This window comes from Cryptosporidium bovis (genome assembly GCF_009768925.1).
Source record: "Cryptosporidium bovis isolate 45015 chromosome Unknown contig_20, whole genome shotgun sequence".
Lineage (NCBI taxonomy): Eukaryota > Apicomplexa > Conoidasida > Eucoccidiorida > Cryptosporidiidae > Cryptosporidium > Cryptosporidium bovis.
In genome coordinates, this window is record NW_027125014.1 from 234,691 (window position 1) to 258,505 (window position 23,815).

The following is a 23,815-nucleotide window of genomic DNA, read 5'->3' on the forward strand; positions in this document are numbered from 1 at the left end:
ATATTTAACTATGGAGGTAACCGTAGTTCAACTAGATTTGGTAGAAGGTAATAAAGGGAAGTGTGAATCAGTTTTCTCCACAAATTTTAATCCAGAAATATACAATGAAAAACTACTGGATAGCTGGATTAAGGCAAGCGGTTATGCCAAAAAGTTTGCCAAGAGCATTTCTGTTACTATTAATCAAGCCCTTTGTGGGGATTTACTACCTAGTTTTGAAGATTTGTACAACAGAAGTAATGGTGTTGAAAATAGATGTATCTGGTATATTTTGGAAAGTTTGGCCCCGATTTTTGAAAACGAGGAATTCAGGGACTCTTTCTTCAGCCTCTCCATGGATCTTAGAATGAATTTGGTAGATTTGTTTTTAGATGCTGTTATAGAGGATACGATTCTACCAGAGATTTCTTTTTTTTGGAAATCTTTTGGATTTTATGATGGAAATATACGGGATTTAATGCTTATGAGCAATGAAACAGTTTCCACTGAAGACTTTTCAAGAGGATTTTTTGGTCGTGATCTTAGTGTTTTAAATGAGAGAGCGAAAGGAATTACATCGGTTGGATTTGGTGTTGAAGATGAGATAACAGAAAAGGACTTCGAGAAGAGCAGTGTTGAAGATACCGTTAAAGGAGAAATTATTACTAGTAGCATTAATTTTGTTAATTATAAAAGTAGTGAAAATAAATACAATGACTGTTTTAACTTGGATATTTCTGAGGATAATATAATATTGTTTCACTACACTCTTCTTTTTGGAATAAACAGATTTATATTGAGTTATGTTTTAGGTGTGTTTGGAATTTCCTACATGATTGGGATAGATAATGAATGTACAAGAGGCGTTTTCGTTAGTTGGTATACTGATAGAAGAAACTCAAATGTAAATAGATGTGAATACGAAAACAAAAATGAAGGTAAATGTTGTGAAAACACAGAATATATACACAAATTAACCTTTGATTATTTTCTGGAGTCAATCAATAGAAAATACTTTGAAAAGAGTGAAGGCAGGAGACTCGAATTGGTAATAAATAAATATAAAGAAAGAGTTTATTCATTATTCTCGGATAATCTTCCAGTAGGATTTGAGAAGGCACTTGAGATATATTTAAGTGAGTTGTTGACTTATGTATCAAAAGAAATGCTGAATTTAATTATAACAGGGGATATAAAAGAATCCGATTTTATCCAAATAGGATATGTTGGTTTAAAGAGAGAATTATTTAAGCAATTAGGTAAGCACGATTTTAATCAGGAAAAAGGAGAGAGATTTGAAAGCTACATTTCGAGACTCGATTGTTTTCAGAACATATATGAGGATAAATTTTCGAGATTTTTGGGTTTAAATGGTTCTTACGGTGCAATTGACTTTGAGATATTCGTTTATATCCTGAAATTCGTAGTCAGTTGGAAAAACTCAGATTATTTGGATGGAAGGATTGAAATAGACTCTGATTCAGCTTGTTTACATCATGGGAACTTAACAAAAGGATTAAGTGAAATAGAAGGTTTGTTGCGAAATATTTCAAAAAGGCATGTGACTCGATCAAAATTAAAAAAAGATGTTTACAATGGTAATAATAATGATAATAATTTGGATTGTGACGTCGATAACAATGAATTAGGTAACATGATGGATAATGAAAAAGAAAAGGTCTATTTCGGATACAGTGAAGAGAATGAGGAGAACGCTAACAGTAATAGGGCTGAAAAAGAAGATTTTAATGTGAATGAGTTATATAAAAATAATTTGTTAATTTTGGGAGGAGTAATCAAGCTACTTTTTGGGTCAGATATTGATAATATGTCAATTTACAATTATATCAATAAAGAGAATGATTTGTCTCCAATGGATTTTATAGGTAATTTGAATAAATTGGCCGGTGTAATAGGTCTCGGCGAGACGTGGAAAGTTGTATCCATTTCAACATTAAGGTCTCATGCTGCAAAGGTTGTTTTGTTATTGGAAAAGCAAAAATTCAAGGAAAGTAGTTTAAGGATATATTCAAATTACATTCACAATTACCTTGGACCCTTATTACAGGTGTTTTTGGAGGGTGGAATATGTTTAACAAAGGAAAGAATTGGTGAAGAGTGGAATCGAAGAAACCATGAACTTAAAAGGTTTTACGAAGAGCTTTATATGGAATATGCATGGAATTTAAAAAGACGTTTGATTTATTTCATATTGGCATTTCCGGATAATAAAAAAGACAACATCGATTTATTTGGAATGATAAATTCATTTCCAAGCAGTGATATACTAAAGGAACATTGGTATTCAGAGATATCAAGAGATATTCAAAATTACGTTTTGAAGCAATTTTTGGAACCTCATCTGGATACTTATGATATTCTGGGTTTCTATGTCAAGGGAATTTTCTTTTTGCTAAAATTGGATGTACCTAAAGAATGGATAAATCGTGCTCTAGGAAAGCTTGGGGATACACTAAGACAGAGAAACGACACAACGCAGTGTATTATAGGTTGGATGCCGTTTTTACTTGAGAATAGTTCAATGGAAGAGACAGAACCTGATTTAGTTATACCAATAACATGCTCAGACGAGGGCATTTATCCACAGTTTTCTATAATTGAGCCAAATTATAGAAATGAGGGAAGAAATGTATTTACGAGACTTAAAGATACAAAAGTTTCGAGGTCAAAATACAATTTGAAAGGCTGGGGTGCGAAATACAGTGACAATGACTGTTTCGGTGATCATGAATACAATGAGACAAACAATTGCGTTGATATTGGAGAAGATGATATGTGGGTTAGTGATATAACTGACATAAGAATAGAAAATTGCATAAATAAGCCACCAATAAAATTGGTATTAGAGTGGATATCAAGGATATATGGAAATAACTTAACCCTTTTACATGATTTTATAAATAATTTTGCTCAGAGAGTTTTGGGTAACAGTTTAGAAATTGGTTTTGAATCAATGGATAACAAAATTCCAAATTCCACTTTAATTGATGAGAAACATTGGGTATTGGATGAAGGTGGTCTCAAGAGGGACGAATCTATTTATGAATTAATAAAACTAACAGTCGGACGCCACAATGGTGAGAATATAAGGGGGGGAATCTTTGAAACTCTAGGAGAAGGATGTGGGTCGGGCGGAGTCAATAACAAAAACAAAGACGAACAACAGCTTTTTTCTCATTGCAATGTGATTATTCAAGATATAGTTGGATCAATTCAGGATAATCGTGAGTATTCAAGTCGTAATAAATCTTATTCAATGTTAAACAATGATTGTCAGGTTGTAACAGGAATTACTCTTTCAAGAAGCTACTGGTCTGGTGCTCTAAATGTGGATATTAGAGAGGATTGCTTTCCATTGGCCTCGGTTTTAGATAATGAGATAAATGAATATCGTAAGTTTTTTGAGTTGGAACATCCGGGTAGGACATTTACTTGTTACCCTTGTTATGGAAATGTGGAAGCCGACTTGACAGCTTTGGATATGTCTGTTAAGAGTGGTGTTAAAATGAATTTCCTGCAAGTCAGTATTTACGAATACTTGTCTGAAGGAAGTGACAGAAAATCGAGTTTTGAGTTCTCTGAAAGGAATTATGATAAGGGGTCAGGTGGAACTAATTCACTTATAATTTCAAATTCAAATCCAACAACGAGTTCATTGTTAAATTGGTTCGCTTTGAGCCCAAAGTCATCTGAGAAACAGATATCAAATGAGAATAGCGGTTTAAGTGCGAGGTACAAAGATGTTTCAAATGAATTTACTGTTTGTTTGGAGGAATTGGTTAAACATTTTGGTTTAGACGAGGAAACCATTCGTTGGAACTTAGAAAGCATGGTATCTAGAGGCCTTATAACAGTAAAACTGAAGGAGGATAAAGAACAGTTTGGAATACCTGAGACATTCGATGTAATTGCGAAACAAAGGAAGGAAGGTGACAATGATGTTGGATTAGATCAAAACTCTTCGCAAGTAAAAAGTACGGCTGGATTTGGGATAAATGACATGACGGTGATGTTAGATTTTAGTACACTTGTCAATGGAATTGGGAATGAGAATGCGATGGGTAAGAAGGAAGTAGTTCCCGTGGACAAGAATAAAAAGCAATTTGATGAAATGGATCACGATGATGTGGTATTGTTTGATAAATTATCAAATTGTAAGAGTGTTAGCGATCATGAAGATGATAGTGATATTGAACAAGATGACACCTGTTATTCCGAAGTCGACGAAGAAGATTTTAATTTGAATTTTCCTACTGGAATGCTAACGTCGACTATAAATACTGGAAAAACAAAAGATAGTAGATGCGATACTGGAGTTTATCAAGAGAGTGGGGGTACCAAATCGGGAATTGGTGCAGGCGGAACTGAAAGAGCAGGTATTGAAGCTGAAAAAGGAGTCAGAGTTGGAACAGAGTCAGGAAAAGTAAGCGCAATTTTGCCTCCATTTATCGACACATCGGAGACATATTTGGAAAAATGCTGCTATTTTAATACACCAATTATATTGGAAAGACCAAAGGAGTCAGAGAAAAATGCATCTCAAAAGGGCGGATCTCAGAAAAAATCAGATTCGGGAAAATATGACATAATAAGGGAGTGCGAACTACTCATTAGAGGAATGCTTCAAATAAATGGACCTATGGCTCCTGCTGTATTATTTGGACGCGTTAGGACCGCCATGGCAAATCAGAGAGACGAAAAGTCAAAAACAGCAGTAACGGCGGATGAAACATGTAACAACACCGGCGATAGTGTGAAAAATAACGCAACAGGTAACGAAGCCAATGATTTAAAAGAGACATTGACTTGGAGTCATCATGTACAAGCCATAAATAATATGGTTGATAGAGGTGAAGCGTGCAATAAAGGCGGGAGACTCTTTCTCGAGAAATAACTGTGGGGTCTCGCAGGCATGTCACTCCCACCTGTGCATACCCATAACAAAACCACATGTACAAATGTACCGGTATAGGCGGGCAAAGACATAACGCTTATAAGTAAATAGTGGGTGTGAGTACCAAGTGTGGAGAGAGTAAGTATAATAAATGAATAAATAAATATATAATTAGCTTATTAGTAAATTATAAAAATAGTGTTTATTTATTTGTTTAATTTAAGTTATTTACTTATTTTTGAGTATGTCTGTATAAAGTGTGTATATTGCTAATTGAATTATATAAAGCGATTTAGGTGAATGTGAAGCATAAAGTGTGGTTGTGAGTTGTGGTAAGTGAGATAGTGCGTGGGGGTGAGAGGTTATTTAGGTTATAATATACAGGACATAATACTCTAATTAAGGGGTATATTATCCAGTTACCAAATAAAAAAAGTTATTAAACGCATTCACAATATCAAAAAGGTTAATATATACAAAGTGGGCGGAAATTAATATAAAGTATACCAAGTAATATATAAGTATACGTATATGTGTATTTATATGTAATATTTTATATAAACAGATACCGGTGTGTAAATAATAATAAAGAGCAACCTCATTTACATGTATGCTTGTATGTATGAATTTGAGGATAAATAAATAGTATAAAGAATAAGAAACAAATAGCCGATCTAGGAGGTGGGGTCACATGAAAATAGTGACTCAAGATAAGAACATAAAGTAAAAAAACAAGTAGGAAAAGTAGAGAAACAATTTAAGGGGAACAAGTGTTTATAACTTACGAGTCGCCGTTTGCGACTTGGCTTGCTCTTAGAGCAGGCGATGCAACTAGCCGAAAGCCTGTATTTTGTCGAGTAACCCGGGAGAGTTTGAGAGGTGTAATCACTAAAGAATAGAACGAAGACAAACAAAAGATAAAATGTTGGATGTTTCAGTTTTTCCTTCTATTTCACCCGATCTGGCAGTTGGTGTTGGATTAGCCAGTGATGAACATAATATTGGTCAGGGGATTGCTGGTGTGACAGCAAAAACTGGATGTGGAGATGCGGGTAATGATATTGAGAACGAGTCATTTTTGATTAGTATAAGTGAATTGAGGTACATAATGTTTGTGTGTATAAGATGGAGACTTGAAAATAGTAAAGAACTTGCAGCTGCAACAAGAGGTTCAAATAACACATCCGGTAAAGATGGCTGTAGCAATGCCGTGAATCATCAATGTTCGTCTTCAGATTCTCGCATCTTTTTTGGAAGGACGAGTTGCGTGTATGGAGGAGAGGATATTGATGATTCAACTCCAGCTAAGGGGTATTTGATTTCAAATTTATTCTTGTACAGATCTTGTGTGAGTGATGCACAGCGAGAAGAGTTGGAATTGAGTGTAATAAGAAATATATTAGCTTTAATAGATCCTGGTGTGGAGTCACGTGGTGTTAGACAGAGCATTGTTGGTGGTGTTGAGAAAGAAACGGAGGAAATATATTGCGCAGAGAGTAGGCTATGCAATCAATTTCTTTTAAAAGGTATTCCTGTGCATTATCTAAGAACGTTATTTGGCCGTGACGATGGAGAAGTTTCTTTTGGTGATATAGTTAATTGGATAGAACACTCAAGTGGTCTGAATTTGGCAAATGTTGCAAGCACTCCTTCGGTTTTGGGAACACTGTTGAAGTATTTCAACGTTTCTTGGCCAAACCACGTACTTGGGTCTCTTTTGTTTCAGAATTTAGATGCTCAACAGTATTTAAGGGTGGAGGATGAGCAACAGAATGTGGAAACTTTGACTCTTTCTTTGGGGTCCTTGACTCACGTTCTTGGCCTCTGTAAACCCTGTGTTTTTGTGAACAAGTCAAATAAAAAGTGCAGAAATGGAGTGATGTGTTGTTTCTGTCATTTTCAACACAAGGAAAGAAAAAGAGGAAAGCGCTATAAGGGAGGAGGTAGTAACTCAGTCGGTGGGACGGCAGCAGCGGTGGCAGCGGCAGCAGCGTTTCAAAGTACTGGTAGTGCTCTCTGCAACAGTTCCTGTGGCGATGTACCGGAAGTTTTTTTAGCAGAGGGCGACTCACTTTCGACTAGTACCGATAAAATTGGAAAAGTAGGGGGTTTGGCGATATCGGGAACTATGCCGGAATTAGGGGCAAGGTTGGCTCCTTTTTCTGCCTCCCCTTCTGTTCTTCATTCATCCGCTTTTGGATCCGGTATGGTTTCTGAACTGGAAACTAATTCAAATTTAGGGGGTGCTATATTAATCGGAGGAGGTTCTCCGCAACAGCATTCATCGTTTCAGTCTTTTCAAGTTGGAGTCAGTTTCCCGGATATCCCATTTGCTGGTGGTGATATTATTCAAAGACAGGGTTATCGGCAACAGCATTATCAGCAGCAACAGGAGGTAATTAAATACGTGATACCTCCGCCGCCTCCATTACCTTCGAGGACAATGACTGCATTTTCGTTTCAGGATGAGAAGGATATATGTTACGAGGCATTGAACATAAGTAATAACACAAATCCTGTTGCAACTTTGGCTTCAGCAGGATATCATCAGCTTAAGAGTTATGAAAACAGCGAATTGAGGATGATTGCAAAAAACAAAAGTAATGCTGGTAGTATCAATATGCAACAAAATTCGAATCAAGAGAATATTCCATTTGAGACGTATAATAGGATGGTTTCAAGTAACAATAGCGTTTGTGTCGGAAATGGCATCTCGAAAGAATTAGCAGGAAATTGCTGGATGACTCCCTCAATTGATAGTAATGGGGTGGATATTGGGGGTGAAATGAGGATCGAAGCAGCAACAGTTGCTACACCTGGTTCTTTAAATCTCTCTGAGGAGGGAGGCAGGTCATTATATTGGCCGAATTGCCTTGAAATGAATCAAAAATCCTTGAAATCTGATTCAATTATGAATCTTTCAATTCTTTCGCCCCAATGGGGAGGCAAGGGAGTAACAATAGAGACTAACGATGAGTCTGCGATGAAAATAGGATTTGGATTTGATACTGTGTCTTTGACTCAAAATAACAGCAACGAACAGGATCATTGTGATTCTCTAACGCTTTCTGCTCTTTCTTTTGGATTAACACAAATAGGAACGAATTCTATATGTGAAAGTGGTGATAGAAAGGAGCATGGTGAAAATTGCTCTCAAGTAGGCAATGGAGCAAAAGAGAGTTTTATTTCAAATTCAACGAGTCAGAGTGCGCTGAGTAAAACATTTTCCCAAAGAGGGGTTGGTGGAGACTCATTGCTTAATTCGTGGGAAATCGTTGTTGGAGGTATGGGCTGTGGTGGTCTTGGTTTTCAAGTGGACAATGCTCTGGGGATGAGTATAGAAGGAGGGAGTAAAGATGTAGGAAAAACCACATTATTGGGAAACGATGATTGCCTTAAGAATGTTGAAGGCAACAGTTGTGGATATTTTCTTGATTCTTCAGAGTTTTTTAAGGATTAAAAAGCCAACAAGCAATTAATGTTATATAAGATGCTGCTCTCACTTTATCTAAGGTAGTTATCTCGTGCGCTAATCGTCCTCTGAATAAAGATATGGTTGTAGTAATACAAGGTGGAATATTCTTCATTGCTTAGTAAATTGTATGTACTGCTGCTAATGATTTCTGATTTGATGATAGACGAAACAAGTTAGCGGATGTCTTTATTTAGTTATTGCTTTAATGAATTATGACTATGGATAGTTGGAGACTTATTATTTTAACGCTACTATTATATCACTGGTGGAAGGTGGTAGGTGCAACAGTAATGGTGAGTAAGGAGGAAGGGAGAGCTGTTACGGGGGCCTTGTGGTATCTTTATTCATTCATAAATACGTAAATTCGTATGATTGGAGACGTTAAAACATCCTTCTGTATTCGTTCATAGTGGAGGAAAAATTAGACAAGAAAAAGATGGATATGATTTTTCTGCCTTGATCGACAATTGTGACTTTTATTATTGAAAACAAGAGACAAAACTTGCATTTCTCCTCATTTTAGTCATCCACCCTACTCTTCCAGGCTTTCGTAAAGACACGCGAGGATTAAAAAATGAAAAGAATTACTCGTTTAGAGGTCTGGTCAAGATAAGAAGTTGTAAATCGTATAAATAGTACCTCTCTAGGTTAATATGTCGGATAGGTTAGATGATAAAGTCCGGGTAATAGTGATAAGTAGAAGCGATTTATGCTATTAAGTAGAAACTTATGTTTTTGAGCAAAATTGAACGAACCAAGGTGACACTGGTCTTCACTGCTATTTACATATTTTTAGTGCTTTCAGTCTGTCCCGGTAGATCTGTATCTAGTAGGAAAGATTGCGTACATTAATTAGACAAAGGTTGTGCATGTCCGAGGCGCATCATAACCAGCTTAGGGTCCCGGAACTTGGTAAAATAGGTAAAACCGAGTGGTGAAGGAGGGGGTGTGAGACAGCCGGGTGCCTATTTTTAATGCAGAAGGCACTTTAACGCTGATTTGAATCCTTTACATTTGAAACTTGTGAACATAGGAAAAAACGGAAAAGGGGGTATCTCGTTGAGCACCCATAGTCTGATCACGTTAATTAGCGTATCTATCTTTTAATAATTTTTTTGTCTAAGTCTACGCCGTCCTATCTCTCAGTATCGTTTCTTTTTTTTGTTCTCCTCGTCATCCTGGTGTTTATTTATCAAAATCACAGCAATCCTCGAGAATATATTAACAGCATCGAGGTAAAGCTGTAAGGAGTGGATGAGAAAGTCTTTCTCACCGAAAGAAACAGCTTCAAGGGTTTTCTGTGTATCATAGTACACATAAAACGAGTAAATTAACACTGAAGCATATGACAAAAGTGTATCCACAAATTTAGACCTTGTAAATATGTTAAAGAAAGAAACAAGACCAAGATAGGCTGTTGTCGTTAATATGAGAGATGTGACATAAAAGGGTATTCTCTTTTTTGTAAATAAGGCACTAAAAGAAAGTGAAATAAATATAATACATGTGGTAGCTAAAGCAGTTGGAATTATTACTGGATTAATATAGTTACCATAAAGCACTAAAGGGCCAAGACCGTTTCCCAATATGAAACAAATGAGTAAATAGGCTCCCATACGCGTCATTGACACAGAACCATTGCTATCGGAACTATTTGTTATGTAATACATCAGTGCTACTCCAACAATCATACTCACAAAAGAGTTGGTCATCCTAAACAACCCATTCATAAAAGAAGTGACTCCAAATACTGTTACTATTGAACCTACTATGATTGTTGAGTACATTTTCAATAAATGAGATTGTTGAGTGGACGTTATATCCTTAAAATTCATGAAATTTCCACTAAAGTTTGACTTTCTTGTTGAACCAGTTTTAAAAAAGTTCATTTTTAAATACGAAAATGCCAGTAATAGCTATTTTAATTCTAATATCAATATTATTCCTTAATCAACTTTACTTTGTATTGAAGAGTAGCTGCTTCCACAACAAAGACAGGCACAAACAAAATCGTTGCTGCAGAATAGTAGCGTATTCTCAGTAATTTCAGTAATAATGTTGGTTATAGTAACTAGAGGAAAAGTAACAAATATATTTCAACCTTGTATCTGTGTAAATAATCAGCGGTTGCCCGCCTAAACCAATGTGTATGATTTTGGCGTTTGGTAGGCAAAAATTGTTCGAGGGAAGGTTTAAAAAAACAGAAAATGTGGCTTTAGCAGTTAAATTGCGAAAAATCCCAAATTGCAGCACTTTTAACTTCTTATTTAGTATAAGAGTACGTGCAGTATGGAAGGAATCAACGGGGATTTGAATTCAATTTTTAGCGCTATAATGTCACTTAATATGGGTATGAATAACTATCATCCTTGAATTTATTATAGTTCAAGCGGGCAAAGCATGCATGTTATTGTACAAGTTGCATTTTTAGAAAAAATAAAATCGGTATTGAATGTATTGCTTTTGAGTTGTTTTCATTTAGGTGAAGAATAGGTGTTAAATAGACAAAGGGAGTGGGGTTGGGCAAATTGGTCTTAATGTATAATAATGAATCGCTAGTTTAAATGCATAAAACAACATTAGATGATAAATGCAGAGTCATAAATAGGTGTTAACCTGGAGGATGGGGTCGGGGTGGGAGAGGAATAAAGATGGATATTAGTGATGGAGAGAATAAAGAGGTATATAGAGAGACAGATAGAAAATGTTACTTTAGCTGAATAATTTTGAATTTAAGTTATTTTGTAACTTTGAATGACTGGACAAGCTGTAGCAGCTCTTTAGCTCTTGGATCAGTATTAAAATGATCACGAATAGGTTGCAACATGAGGTTAAGTGAGTCAGAAAGACCTTTTTTTAGGTCACCAGGATGAAGATCTTCGTTAAGATAAGCTTGATGAAATTCTTCGATAGAATGATAAGTAACGTCTCCGCCATATTCAGGTTTTCTTGTAACTTGAAAATAACCAAATTTAGGAAAAATAAGTGAATCAATATATTCAACACAAGGATTTCCTTCAATAATACCGGGTGGACAAAATGCCTTTTTAATCTTTTTAACAATAACTTCAGGTGGGTCCTCAACAAAGATTGCTGAAGATGTGTCTGATTTTGACATTTTTTCCTGACCTTCCAGTAATCCGGGAAGCATTCTATGAGACAATATTATTGGCTTATTCTTAATACCAGCAACGTCGCAATATTCTCTAGCAAGCATATTAACTTTTCTTTGGTCCATCCCGAGTTGGCAAATATCTGCTTTAAGATGGAATATATCAGCACATTGCATACATGGGTAAATAACTGATGAGCATGGCTGATCATCATTTTCCTGCCTTCCCATAATTTGACAACATCTTTTTATTCTTGTTATGTTAAATTTTCTTGATATATCAAACACTCTGTGCCAATATTCTCTTGAATCTACGCCACTTATAAAGTCAGATGCCCAAACAAATCTTACATTTGTCATATCCATTCCCGCTGCTTTCCATATATGAATGAAGTATTCTCCGACTATTTTTATTTTATCCAAATCCCCTCCCATCTTATTATTCAATAGAGCAAACCAATCAGCTATGTAAAACACGAATACACACCCACACTCGGTTAGTTTATTTACATTTATTGTTTTTAATATACACTGAGCTATGTGCATCCTACCTGAAGGCTCAAATCCATCATAGCATATTGGATGCTCTTTTTTTCTAAGTAATTCTAATAACTCTGCCTCTTGTATGCATTCTTCTCCTATTGATAAACACAATTTGTGTCTTTCCTCCAACGATAATTTTGACTTTTTAAGTGGTTCATCACTTCCCTCCAAAATATATCTCGGAACCAAATTTGTATCTTCCACCATTTTAATGCTTGTTCAACTACTATTTTTGTTGCAGAAAAAAATTACTTATAGTCACTATATTGTATTTATTATGCAAATCTATACTATATACGTTTATAGCCACATAAAAATATATTTATGATCTCAGGCCTATTCTCTTTTTCTTTTCAATTCAATTTATTTACCACCAACATTATTTGTTACGGTACCGGGAATTATGTTAAATGAAAATAGCGCCGACATGATTTTTAATAGTCGGACACCAACGACTAGATGAATAAAAGTGGTTTAATAATGGTGCAAATAGTAATGAGGGCGGAGTATACGGGAAGTATCTTATTTTTCTACACAATAAATTAGAAAAAACACTACCACATATGGATAGACAACAGTGGTTCAAATAGAAAAGGGAAAACAAACGTTCATGTTTATACACTTAGACGGTATTAGAGATGTATAAAAAAGACGATAAACAAGTGAAGAGCAAATATTGAATCTCATGGATCAGAGGTGAAATATAAATAATAAACAGCAATGATGTCTTTGTCAGTCTCTATTCCCGTCCCTTTTTCGTATATATTTTTAGTATAACTTTTTTGTGGGAGTTCAACTTCTGGTAATACAGAATGAATGAAGCATAATTAAAACAGAAAGGTAATGAAATGGTGCATTTATCACATAAATTTCGCATGTGTGACTTTTCCGTTTGAATAAAAAAGGGATTTATTTCATAATTTAAAAATTGTATTCCATTTTGATCAAAATAAAATTTCTATACCGGTTAGAGACACATTTAGGCGGGTATTTCCTAAAAACTAATTTTAATGTAAATATTGACGCAAGGTGAATAAAATTGGGTCTTTAATAAGTTGAGTATCTAATCGATTGGTAGGTTTGAATTAGGGGAGTACAAGGATTTGGGGTGAGCATAGCAAGAATAGGGTAGGTTATTTACAGAAAATAATGTCATTGGTTTGTTTTGTGCATGGAATTAATTTATTGGAATATTTTTATGCTGCTTGAGGAATTTGAGAGGAAGACATAGAGTCAAGGTTTGGTTTTGAACTATTATTGAGCAGGTAGAAAGCGTCTTTCAGCACCCAGGCGTATATATTAAATATACTTACTGGAAAAAGTAACCAGGCAGTGCGGAAGGTTGGTAGTCAAACGAAACAGGGCTTTAATTGCAATATTTATATCAAGTCGTAAATATTAAGGATAATATAGAAGTAGGCAAGTAACAGCAGTAGTAATGGCGAAGATAATAAAATTGTTATTATTGTTTGCGGTGAATATGTTATTGGTAAGTGGTGAAGTCAAAGAAGGGAATTATTGTTTGAGTTTTTACTACAAAAAGGACGAGGAAAAACATTTACCTTATGATAATAGGTATGAATTTTTAGCCTGTAAGGAACATGAAAGAAGAACATGCTGCAACAAAAATCATTCCGAAGCTATATCAAAGTTATTTGGAATACTTGGGACAAAAACGTCACTTTCAAGTGATTGCCATTATTACTATCAAAAATTAATTTGTTCTTATTGTGATGGTGAGGTTGGAAATGGTAATAAACTATCTCAGAGGTCACCAATAATATGTTCAGACTACTGTGAGTACTGGTATTCTTCATGTAAAACTGATTATTTTGATAATTCTCACAATTCGTATGTGTTTAATAACGAAGAAATACCATTTATCAGATTTAGCTTTGCTCCATGTTCAGATCATTCTGTTACCTGTTCACCTTTACACCTAATTACAGCAGATCCCGTTGAATTTTGTCAACTTAACGGTTTTGCAGTTAACTCAAATACCGTTCATTCAAATGAATATAACCACGAATGTTTTAATGGAGTAACGTCTGCCTCTTTTTTTGGACCTGGAACGAAAAAATCTTCAAAATATAAAAAAACCATTTATAAAACCAAAAGACACGCACCGAGGTCATTTATTGAAAACATTAAAAAAACCTATAGTGACTTTATCAAACACATTAACATCCCAGTACCTGCTCTTGTTTTCATTACACTTATTATTGTATGGACAGCTAATCAGATAGTTGCATTAATTTTGAGATTTTATGATGATATTGCTACTAATTAATAATTTTAATTTGTTTACCTTTTGTTTCTCTTTTAATAGATAGCATCCGTGCTTCGAATACATTATTTGTTTATTTGCCATGAATAGTTAATGTTTTCGCCTTACTAAATCAAAATCTTACAAATTTGCCAGTTAACTAGACGTAAGTTCAAATTAAATGACTTATTTTCTACCACAATATATCTGGGCAAAGACAAGTAACTGTAGATTTACTGCATGTGCATGTAATAATGTGCATGCGTATAATGCAATAATATAAAAAGCACTCTAGTGAATACTATAAACAGAATCCTATTTTATTTGCGAGTTAAAAAATGGTCTATTGTTTTCTGCAGTTGTTAGTTATGAAAAAAGCGAGGAATTCTAAACTTTGTTTTGTACAAAAAAAAGTTTAAACCAAGGAAAAACAATGCATTGTTGTCGCGAAAAGACAGTTATTTAGACTTCGATTATAATCGGAACTATATAAAAATTTCCAAGTGCTACAAAATTGGTGCCCTGTTTTATTTGCATGTCTGGCGGTAAATTACATGTTGTGGGCTCCACGCTTAAAATTACAGTGTGAATATAAATGAAGGCTAAATAGGGGGTAATTAATTAACTTGTACATAAACCTAAATGATTATTATATATTATCTTAAGTTAAATGAATATACATGCTTATTAGACGTCTCCAATGACATCTAAACAAACTATAAGTTTTTAAAATAAGACTTCTGAGATTGAACATACAAAGTTAATAAAGAAACAAGAGCTTAACCCACATAAAATGGTTGAGGTAGATATGAAAAGGGTTTCTTTGATAATAAAATCTTTAATTGAAGCAAGATATAATGATGTAAGGAAATATGATGACAAATTAGACTTGAGAGCACCACTATGTCCTTTGTTTGCAATAAATAATGGCAAAGTTGGTGACAGGAGTAATGATAAATTCAACATATCAAAGGAGATAATAGCAACGAGAGAATTAGTTCCAAATTTACTGTGCGAGTTGAGTGAATTACACTACAAATGGGCACTAGACAATTATATTAATGTCAGAAATTGTGAAAAAAATGAAAAAACAAACAAAAGTGGCTACATAGATATTGAGAGAGAGATTGACTTTATAAATGAAAGAAAAGAGAACGTTATGTTAGAATTCAAAAAAAAGGAACTTAGTTACACCAAACTGAGCCCATATTTAAACTATCTTTCCAGTCAATATGATGGAGTGGACAGTCCAGTTATTTCTGAAATAATATTTGATAAACAATGTCAGATTGTATTAGAACACATACTATTAACATTAAATCAACAAAATTCAATGGAATGCAGAACTGAGAGATTTAAAAAGCATTCAAGTATAATGTTACTATTAGGTGACTTACTCCGTGCAATGTCTAGAAAAAAACAAATCAATTATAATACCATGGATTTTCATGTACTGATAGACATTTTATTTAGAGAAATGGTGATTATGAGAGACTTAGGATTCGCTCTTTTTGAGTATGTTTCGTGTTTAAATATTGTTATCAAATGCATTTCATCTACGAAGGAAAAATATAGATGGGGGGAGGCCACCACATTACTTTCAGTAACCGAATCTTTAATTGAAGGATTTGATGTTGCTGCAACATGAAGGCATAATTGACCCCTATACATTATTTATGTAGTTGCTTATTCACACGTGTAGATGTCAAGCAAATATAATAAATTTACATATTTTTTCCCCATAAAGATTTGGTCTCTTATGTGCATTTATATACATTAGTGAATATATTGTGCGAAAAGTTGCCGCGTAAAATAATCAAAAATAGGGTCTAACTTAACTAGGACAAATCATATTAGACAATAAAGCGTATATTTATAAATACACAAACTTATTTGTTGGTTTGTTAGCCGAATTTGATGGCCAATAAAGGGATAAACAAAGGGCTTTTGACTTTTAGTTGTTTCAAGTTTCTCTGGGGGTATTTTTGAAAGAAAATTAATTCGTCGTTTAGTCACATAAATCATCATAAGAAAAGAGGAGCATATGATGGATAAATTGATTAAAAAAAATGTTCATAGTGTAAGTATCCAAAAGTACTTACTTTCTTCGGCCAAATGCGGTTTCTGGAGAAGTTACATTTATTTTTCAAGGCGTTTTCACCATTCTGATCCGGAACTTTGGAAGAGTAATGATCGTCAGAAAATGTAAGTTTAACTTAAAATAAAAATAAAGTGATGACGCTTACATTGTAATGAGTAAAATAACAACTTATAATAAATTTATTTGCATTATAAACTTTCTCATTTATCAACATTAATGTATTTAATATTCAGAAAACTCTCATTTATACTAAGAAATGGCGAAAAAAAGGTTGTGTCTGTAAGTTTATAATTGAATTATCACACTAGGTGAAAAAATGAAATTATTACGAAACTCAAATGTAGTCCCCTAAAGGTGTATCACTTTTAGAAGCAGCTCAACATGAGGACCTTGATATAGAGGGTGCATGTGAGGCTTCTCTTGCCTGCAGTACATGCCACGTCATTTTAGACAAGGTAAGTACAACAATTTAGTCAATTTCTTTTCATGAAAATAGCCCCTATATATTAGTCCATTTATAAAGAGCGCGCGCGCAAGCATGCAATTTGGCACTATATAGCCGGTCTTTTAAATGGTGGAATAAGGGAGAATGAAAAGGCTGAAGGCTAAATTATATCATTATCACCACTAACTTCTAATTATTGCATGAATTTATTTTGGTGTTGCCTATTCTAAACGCAACAAATTGTCTAAATCCTACGACGATACCTTATTTTTTGCAATATCGACTTTGTTCATCGCAACAAATGATCAAAATTAACGTGTTTTCCAAATAGGAAATATATGATAAGTTGGAAGCTCCAACTGAAAGAGAAGAAGATATGTTGGACATGGCTCCACAAGTGTGCGAAACTTCAAGATTGGCCTGCCAACTTAAAGTAGATGAAAGACTAACGCATGGAAACATTAAACTTCCTGCGATCACGAGAAACTTTTATGTAGATGGCTTTAAACCATCTACGCACTAACATTAAGACTTGTTTAAGTACAAAGTCACACAAAGCAAACAATTCACTATTTATTGTTAAATTGGGCGGTCAATGTAACACATTAAAATAAAGACGCTGTAGCGCCCACATATTGACAATATTTTATTGCCTGCGTCTTTCTAGAGTAGCGGGTAAAACAAGTAGATTAATAACATTAAATGGCTTAATAATAGAATGAGTTATTTAGTTATTTTTTATATAAATAAATAATATATTTATTTAAAATATAAACAAGTATAATAGGCGGGCTATTGGAATACATAATATATTTAAAGGTCAAATATATTTAATTGATAATGAATATACAATATGTATAATATAAGTTTACTTATTAATATGTAAATGCTATGGGCAAATTGGACCTGTCCACTAAATATAAATATTTCTAGAGAGACCGAACATAAAAAATAGCGGACCAAAAATATAAATAATAATAAAGATACCAGCATTGAAATTAAAAAAGTAATATATATATATATATATATATATATATAAAAGGTCAATTATTAGCGGTATATAGTTTAACTTATAAATTAAATGTATTGGTATATCATTAAAAGTTTAGGTAATAAGAGCAAAAAGATTAGAGTCGGGGAAACAGGAGAGAAGAAAAACTTTAGACTGTTTTCGGTAATAAAAATAAAAAAACGTCTCGAGGGTAGGCTGGTTGCTAAGTACCGAAGTGAGTTGATTTGATCAAAATACAAAGTAGTACGACTATTTATTATTGAGGTGTGAAGACAGGAAATATAGGTAACTCTTATTAGAAAAAGAGGTATTGTCACAGTCATATATATATATATATATATATACGCATATATATATACGTATATATATATGCGTATATATGTATGTATATATAAATAAATAAACTGACAGTAATTGGGTAGATAGTCTAATTGTATTCAGAAGTAGAGATGACGAGCAACAGTAGCGTAGTACCAGTAAGTGCATCACTTTATGTTGGTGATTTAGATGCCGACGTGACAGAGACGATGTTATATGAGATATTTAACACAGTCGCTGTGGTATCATCAGTTAGAATATGCCGTGATGCACTGACTAGGAGAAGTTTGGGATATGCTTACGTAAACTATAACAGCGTAGCAGATGCAGAGAGAGCACTTGATACACTGAACTTTACATGTATAAGAGGTCGTCCTTGTAGAATAATGTGGTGTTTGAGAGATCCCGCATCTAGAAGAAACAATGATGGCAATGTATTTGTAAAGAATTTAGATAAGACGATAGATAACAAAACACTATTTGATACATTTAGTTTATTTGGTAATATAATGTCATGCAAAATAGCTACAGATGTGGAGGGTAAGTCATTAGGATATGGTTTTATCCATTTTGAGCATGCAGATTCAGCCAAGGAGGCAATATCAAGATTAAATGGAGCCGTTTTGGGTGACAGTCCAATTTATGTGGGCAAATTCCAAAAGAAGGCTGAAAGATTTTCAGAAAAAGATAAAACATTTACGAATGTTTATGTGAAACATATTCCAAAAACATGGACGGAGGAGCTGCTTTGTAAGATATTCGGTGAATATGGTAAGATAAGTTCTCTAGTTTTACAAACAGACAATAAAGGCAGACCATTTGGATTTGTTAATTTTGAGGATCCAGATTCTGCAAAGGCAGCGGTCTCTGCTTTACATAATGCACTGGTAACTCCAGTTGGTGTAGAACTTAACACAGAAGAGTTTTCGAATCAGAGTAATACTAGCAGTGGAGGTTCTTCTAATAAGGCGGTGGAAAATTCATCAACAGAAGGACAAACCTCGTCTTCGTCAAGAGTAGACTCTTCTGAGGGAAAAAAGAAAACAACTACGGCTGGTGACAACGCAGGCGATTCAGAGTCAAGTAATGCGACATTGAACGAGGATCAAAACAAGGCAGCAAGTGGTGATGATGGCAAATTGGCCAAAACAGATGTTCAACCTAATAGACTCTATGTATCAAGAGCACAAAAAAAGAATGAACGTCAAGCAGTATTAAAATCTCAGCACGATGCTGTTAAAGAGAATAACCAGAGATATCAAGGCGTTAATCTTTACGTTAAAAACTTGGCAGATTCAATAACTGAAGATGATTTGCGTTCTTTATTTGAACCATTTGGTACAGTCTCGTCAGTAAACATTAAAGTAGACGAGTCAGGAGCCTCTAGAGGATTTGGTTTTGTTTCGTTCCTTTCTCCAGATGAAGCAACAAAGGCAATTACGGAGATGCATCTTAAGTTGGTTCGCGGAAAACCGCTCTATGTTGGGCTTCATGAACGCAAAGAACAAAGAGCCCTTCGTTTACAGCAACGAATTAGGAGTGGTATTCCACCTGTATTAAGACCCGGCACGATTCCTCCAGGTCCACCGGGAGTGCATGGAGCACCAATGCAATTTGGGGTTCCACCGCAAATGTACTTTATCCCGGGAAATCCAACAGGTGTACCAACAACGGCAATGCCACATGGAAGAGCATTAGTTCCGAATGGGTTTCCAAATCAAAATGGTATGAGCAACCATCCATGGAGGCCAAGTCCAACTAGAGTTGGTGGTTATGGCGCAGCAGGCGCTGTTCCTCAAATGGTTAATGGACCACAAATCGGCGGTCATTATAATGGAGGTGTTTTACAAGCAAATGCTGTTTCAGGTACTGTTCCTGGTCCGGGTAATGTTTCTGGATCAGTTTCTGGTGGACCTTCTGGTGTGCCAGTTCCACCTGGGAGTGCTCCTGGAATCCAAGGAGGCGGTGCAGGCGCCGTTTCCGGTCATGCTGTACAGCATGGTGGGATTCAAACTGGTCAGAACCAGAGAGGCAGTGGACCTACCGGAGGTAATCAAAGGATCCACAACAGACATGTTCAAGGTAATGGAAGTGGCAGGACAGGGGGACCACACGGACCTGGAAACCACCAAGTACAAAAACAGGGGGTGAAATTCGCACAAAACCACAAAGGTGGTGCTTCTGGTCCCAACGGTGCAGAAATTATGCATAATGGCAGACAAATTGATCCTGCGATGGTTTCTGGAAGTCCGATGATGCAGAGCCATATGATACCTCAGCCAGATATGCCTCTCACTGCAGCTACATTGGCTGCAGCATCTCCAAGTATGCAAAAGCAATTGTTGGGTGAAAGACTTTTCCCAATTATAGCTCAGTTCCAACCTGAATTAGCTGGAAAAATTACTGGTATGATGTTAGAAATGGACAATAGTGAGCTCTTGGAAATCTTAAGTTCCGATATCGAGATCAAAAATAAAGTAGATGAAGCCATGGTGGTATTGGAACGCGCCCAACAACAAATAAGTACATAAATTAGAAAATGATTTTAATTTTTTTTTTTTAGTTTCTTCTTACCGAATAAAGTTGATGTAATGTTCTTAAATAGAATTCTAGGTGAATCGAGTATTGAGGAAGGTGTATGCAGCAAAACGAGATAAAGTACATGAGATATATTAGCACTAGTATTGTTTGCACTCAAGGGTGTATGGCAGAAATATTTTCTTCCCATTAGTTACGAATCAAGTATCTAATGATTGTTTTACAAATATTTTGATTGTAAATTGGTACAGTTTAAATCTCAACATAAATTAACGATTTTTCACACTTGAATACGAAATGGTTAAATAATAATTAATATTGCATATGGAATCTTTAATATATATAAACACTGCTTTTATAATAATAACATCAACTTCACAGTAATTATTATACCAATGGAGTAATTGCATAGAGGACAATATCAATTCTCGCAATGCCTTGCTTTTATATGCAACATAGAGTCACCATACTTTGGATTTTAAATTAGATTGAAAGCATGAACAAATAAAGGAAAGAGGAAAGGCAGTAGATAGACGGATAAATTATGAAGGAAGTGAAGTTGTTTATTATTGCTATTGGGGAGAGGAGGGGCAAAAGAAGTTCAATAGAGTCACGGTTCTGATATTTAAGAAAGAGGATGAGACTCTTTTTGTGGTTTGTATACCGGAAATTTTGCCTATTATCATCCAAGTTCAGAAAATAAAATCACATATTCGCACTCTGATTAATTTCATTAACTTGGATAGTGAAGAAACATATATATGTTGTCTCTCCACTAGATACACCTGTTCGAGTAGTAATATATAATGGGGGAAACAGAATTAATGACTGCCAATGTTTTTTTTAAACACGCTAATAAATATTGTACCATCTATCAGAATATCTCTCTCCAGATATTCAATAACGGACAATAATATCTTGTTTTCTTAACTTTGTCTCTTGAAATTACTTTCATGTATATTTGCATGACAACATTGTTCCCGCCTGATGATCCTACAAAATAGTTGTTTTGACCCTAGTGAGGAGCACGTCCCGCGATGCTGCCCCACCTACGTAGTTTATTGTTGTCTATTTTGGCAACATGTCCGGTTCCAGGATTCTTCGCTAATAATATATAATTAACCATATGTTATTATCAGTGAAGTATTTTTTAAATTTCAAAAATAATATTTTTGGTGAATTTGTGCGTTAATATTTGTAGTAAATTTATTAATATTTTCCATAAACATGTATTTTCCTTTTATTTTAGACATGAACTTACAAATCGCATTTTTAATGGCATGCAATTTTGTTTTGGCGGGAAAAACACGTAATCTACAAACAAATATTTAATAATTAATAGAATATGTGGGAAAAAGTAATTACATGCAATTAAGTAGGATTGAAGGAGATAAATAAATAGGAACTTAAATTAGTTTTTTATGGAAGTAAGAGACTGTCTTTTTGTTGAAGTATTAATAAACGGAAGGTTTAGATAAATAAGAGTGAAAAAATAAATAGTTTATGTTAATATTTCACTTTCAGATAACAACACGAAGCAGTTTTGGATTATTCCTTTCTAAACAATAATCATTATTGATTTTTAATATACAATAGTAATAATAACAAGTGTCATTAACAACAAAATAGATGTTAAAAACAAACGTGTTTTGTGAGGGTACAGAAGAAAAAATGGAGAATATAAATGAATTTGAGAGTAGTAAGAGTGAGAAAACTCTTCTTGGGACCGTAAATTACTGCAATCAAAATAATGATAATGAAAATAGCAATAGTGAAAAGAGTGAAACAAAGGAGGAAAAATGTGATCATATATTAGAAAAAAAGGTTACAGAACTTTTTCCTGCATATATGGAAGATTTAACTAAAACTCCATTGGTATTTGACGAATTTGAATCAACTAAAAATTTGCTGATGTTATTATCATTTGTGTTTTTTTCCATTGGTGTTATAGATATAATAGTATCAAGATCATACCTTGGCATAGTATCGATATTAACCTCAATGTTTATATTATTTTTTAGATATGGTCAAAGAAATAGACTTCACTCGTCATTATTTGTTTTGAAGATTATAATGTTAATGTCAATAATAACATGGATATATACATCAAGAATAACAAACACTGATGAACTTGACATTCCATTAGTAAAAAAAATATGGCCATTATTTATACTTCAATTTTCATTAATGTTTTTCTTGACACTATGGTTACTTTTAATTTTTTTGTCTGGTTATTCTTCAAAATCTCAACAGACATTTTATATTGATGAAAAAGAACACAGAATTAGTTCGAATATGTATTTTTCATCAATATCAGTGATTAATTTATACACAATATCAACAGGTCTTGAATTTGGAATATTTTTACTATTCCTCATTGAAGCTTCTTATATTGTTGCTATTATCCCATTTCTAAGTATATTAACCTCTTATTTATATATAGCAAGTAAATCAAGAAAAGTAATTCAGTATACAGAAATTCTTCTTCCATTTATAATGTTATCATATGTAATAATAAGAGCAATATTTGATTGGGTTGCTCCAAATGAGTACACCTCTAAATTGGGTGCTTTAATGGTTACGAATATGGCTATTAAGCAGGTTATTGGATTGTCTATACTTTTTATCCCATTGGTGAATTATTATGATATGCTTAAGAATTGCTCTACAAGCAATATATTTATGGTCATTTCATATAGGCAATTTAACGTAGATATTGCAAAAGAAGAATCCGAACAGAATGATGTTTTACTAAATCAAGATAATTCAAGTGTCACTCTAGAAATAAGAAATGATAATGTTTCCGTTGTCTCCATACATTCACAAAATAATAAAAATGTATGTCAAATTGAGCTTACCGATCAACCAAGTCATTCGATTGTAATTGATGATACTCCTGAACCCAACATTCCATACGAAGATGGAGAATCTAAAATTAGTTTAAAAATAAACAACTAATAACAGGAGACTAAAGCGTAATACTTGAAAGAGAAAAAAAACTTAAATAAGTAGTTAAATGGATTTATTTGAGAAAAATGTGAAGAAAAACGGCATAGAAAGATAGTTGAAAGTTTTCAATAATGATAATAATTAAAAGGAAATAAAAAAGCG

The 23,815-nt window shown here is 34.1% G+C and overlaps 9 protein-coding genes across 9 annotated transcripts; 7 read left to right on the plus strand and 2 right to left on the minus strand.

Moving 5' to 3' along the window:
* Positions 1-10: 10 nt before the first annotated feature.
* FG379_001244 (cullin domain containing) lies at positions 11-4,894 on the plus strand (the record flags this gene model as incomplete). The annotated part of the gene is made up of 1 exon (XM_067326847.1): positions 11-4,894. The coding sequence occupies one exon, from the start codon at positions 11-13 to the stop codon at positions 4,892-4,894; it is 4,884 nt and encodes a 1,627-aa protein (XP_067184496.1).
* A 922-nt stretch (positions 4,895-5,816) lies between these two features.
* On the plus strand, positions 5,817-8,354 carry FG379_001245 (uncharacterized protein; the record flags this gene model as incomplete). Its single annotated transcript, XM_067326848.1, has 1 exon — positions 5,817-8,354. The coding sequence occupies one exon, from the start codon at positions 5,817-5,819 to the stop codon at positions 8,352-8,354; it is 2,538 nt and encodes an 845-aa protein (XP_067184497.1).
* A 1,157-nt stretch (positions 8,355-9,511) lies between these two features.
* FG379_001246 (bax inhibitor) lies at positions 9,512-10,258 on the minus strand (the record flags this gene model as incomplete). Its single annotated transcript, XM_067326849.1, has 1 exon — positions 9,512-10,258. One exon carries the CDS (start codon positions 10,256-10,258, stop codon positions 9,512-9,514), a length of 747 nt encoding a protein of 248 aa, XP_067184498.1.
* An 848-nt stretch (positions 10,259-11,106) lies between these two features.
* On the minus strand, positions 11,107-12,231 carry FG379_001247 (tyrosyl-tRNA synthetase; the record flags this gene model as incomplete). The annotated part of the gene is made up of 1 exon (XM_067326850.1): positions 11,107-12,231. The coding sequence occupies one exon, from the start codon at positions 12,229-12,231 to the stop codon at positions 11,107-11,109; it is 1,125 nt and encodes a 374-aa protein (XP_067184499.1).
* A 1,231-nt stretch (positions 12,232-13,462) lies between these two features.
* FG379_001248 (multi-pass transmembrane) lies at positions 13,463-14,314 on the plus strand (the record flags this gene model as incomplete). The annotated part of the gene is made up of 1 exon (XM_067326851.1): positions 13,463-14,314. The coding sequence occupies one exon, from the start codon at positions 13,463-13,465 to the stop codon at positions 14,312-14,314; it is 852 nt and encodes a 283-aa protein (XP_067184500.1).
* Positions 14,315-15,083: 769 nt separating this feature from the next.
* FG379_001249 (uncharacterized protein) lies at positions 15,084-15,938 on the plus strand (the record flags this gene model as incomplete). The annotated part of the gene is made up of 1 exon (XM_067326852.1): positions 15,084-15,938. One exon carries the CDS (start codon positions 15,084-15,086, stop codon positions 15,936-15,938), a length of 855 nt encoding a protein of 284 aa, XP_067184501.1.
* Positions 15,939-16,337: 399 nt separating this feature from the next.
* On the plus strand, positions 16,338-17,359 carry FG379_001044 (uncharacterized protein; the record flags this gene model as incomplete). Its single annotated transcript, XM_067326647.1, has 4 exons — positions 16,338-16,495; positions 16,625-16,670; positions 16,736-16,846; positions 17,168-17,359. The coding sequence occupies 4 exons, from the start codon at positions 16,338-16,340 to the stop codon at positions 17,357-17,359; spliced, it is 507 nt and encodes a 168-aa protein (XP_067184296.1).
* A 938-nt stretch (positions 17,360-18,297) lies between these two features.
* Positions 18,298-20,697, plus strand: FG379_001045 (poly(a)-binding fabm; the record flags this gene model as incomplete). The annotated part of the gene is made up of 1 exon (XM_067326648.1): positions 18,298-20,697. One exon carries the CDS (start codon positions 18,298-18,300, stop codon positions 20,695-20,697), a length of 2,400 nt encoding a protein of 799 aa, XP_067184297.1.
* Positions 20,698-22,375: 1,678 nt separating this feature from the next.
* FG379_001046 (multi-pass transmembrane) lies at positions 22,376-23,662 on the plus strand (the record flags this gene model as incomplete). Its single annotated transcript, XM_067326649.1, has 1 exon — positions 22,376-23,662. The coding sequence occupies one exon, from the start codon at positions 22,376-22,378 to the stop codon at positions 23,660-23,662; it is 1,287 nt and encodes a 428-aa protein (XP_067184298.1).
* Positions 23,663-23,815: the final 153 nt, after the last annotated feature.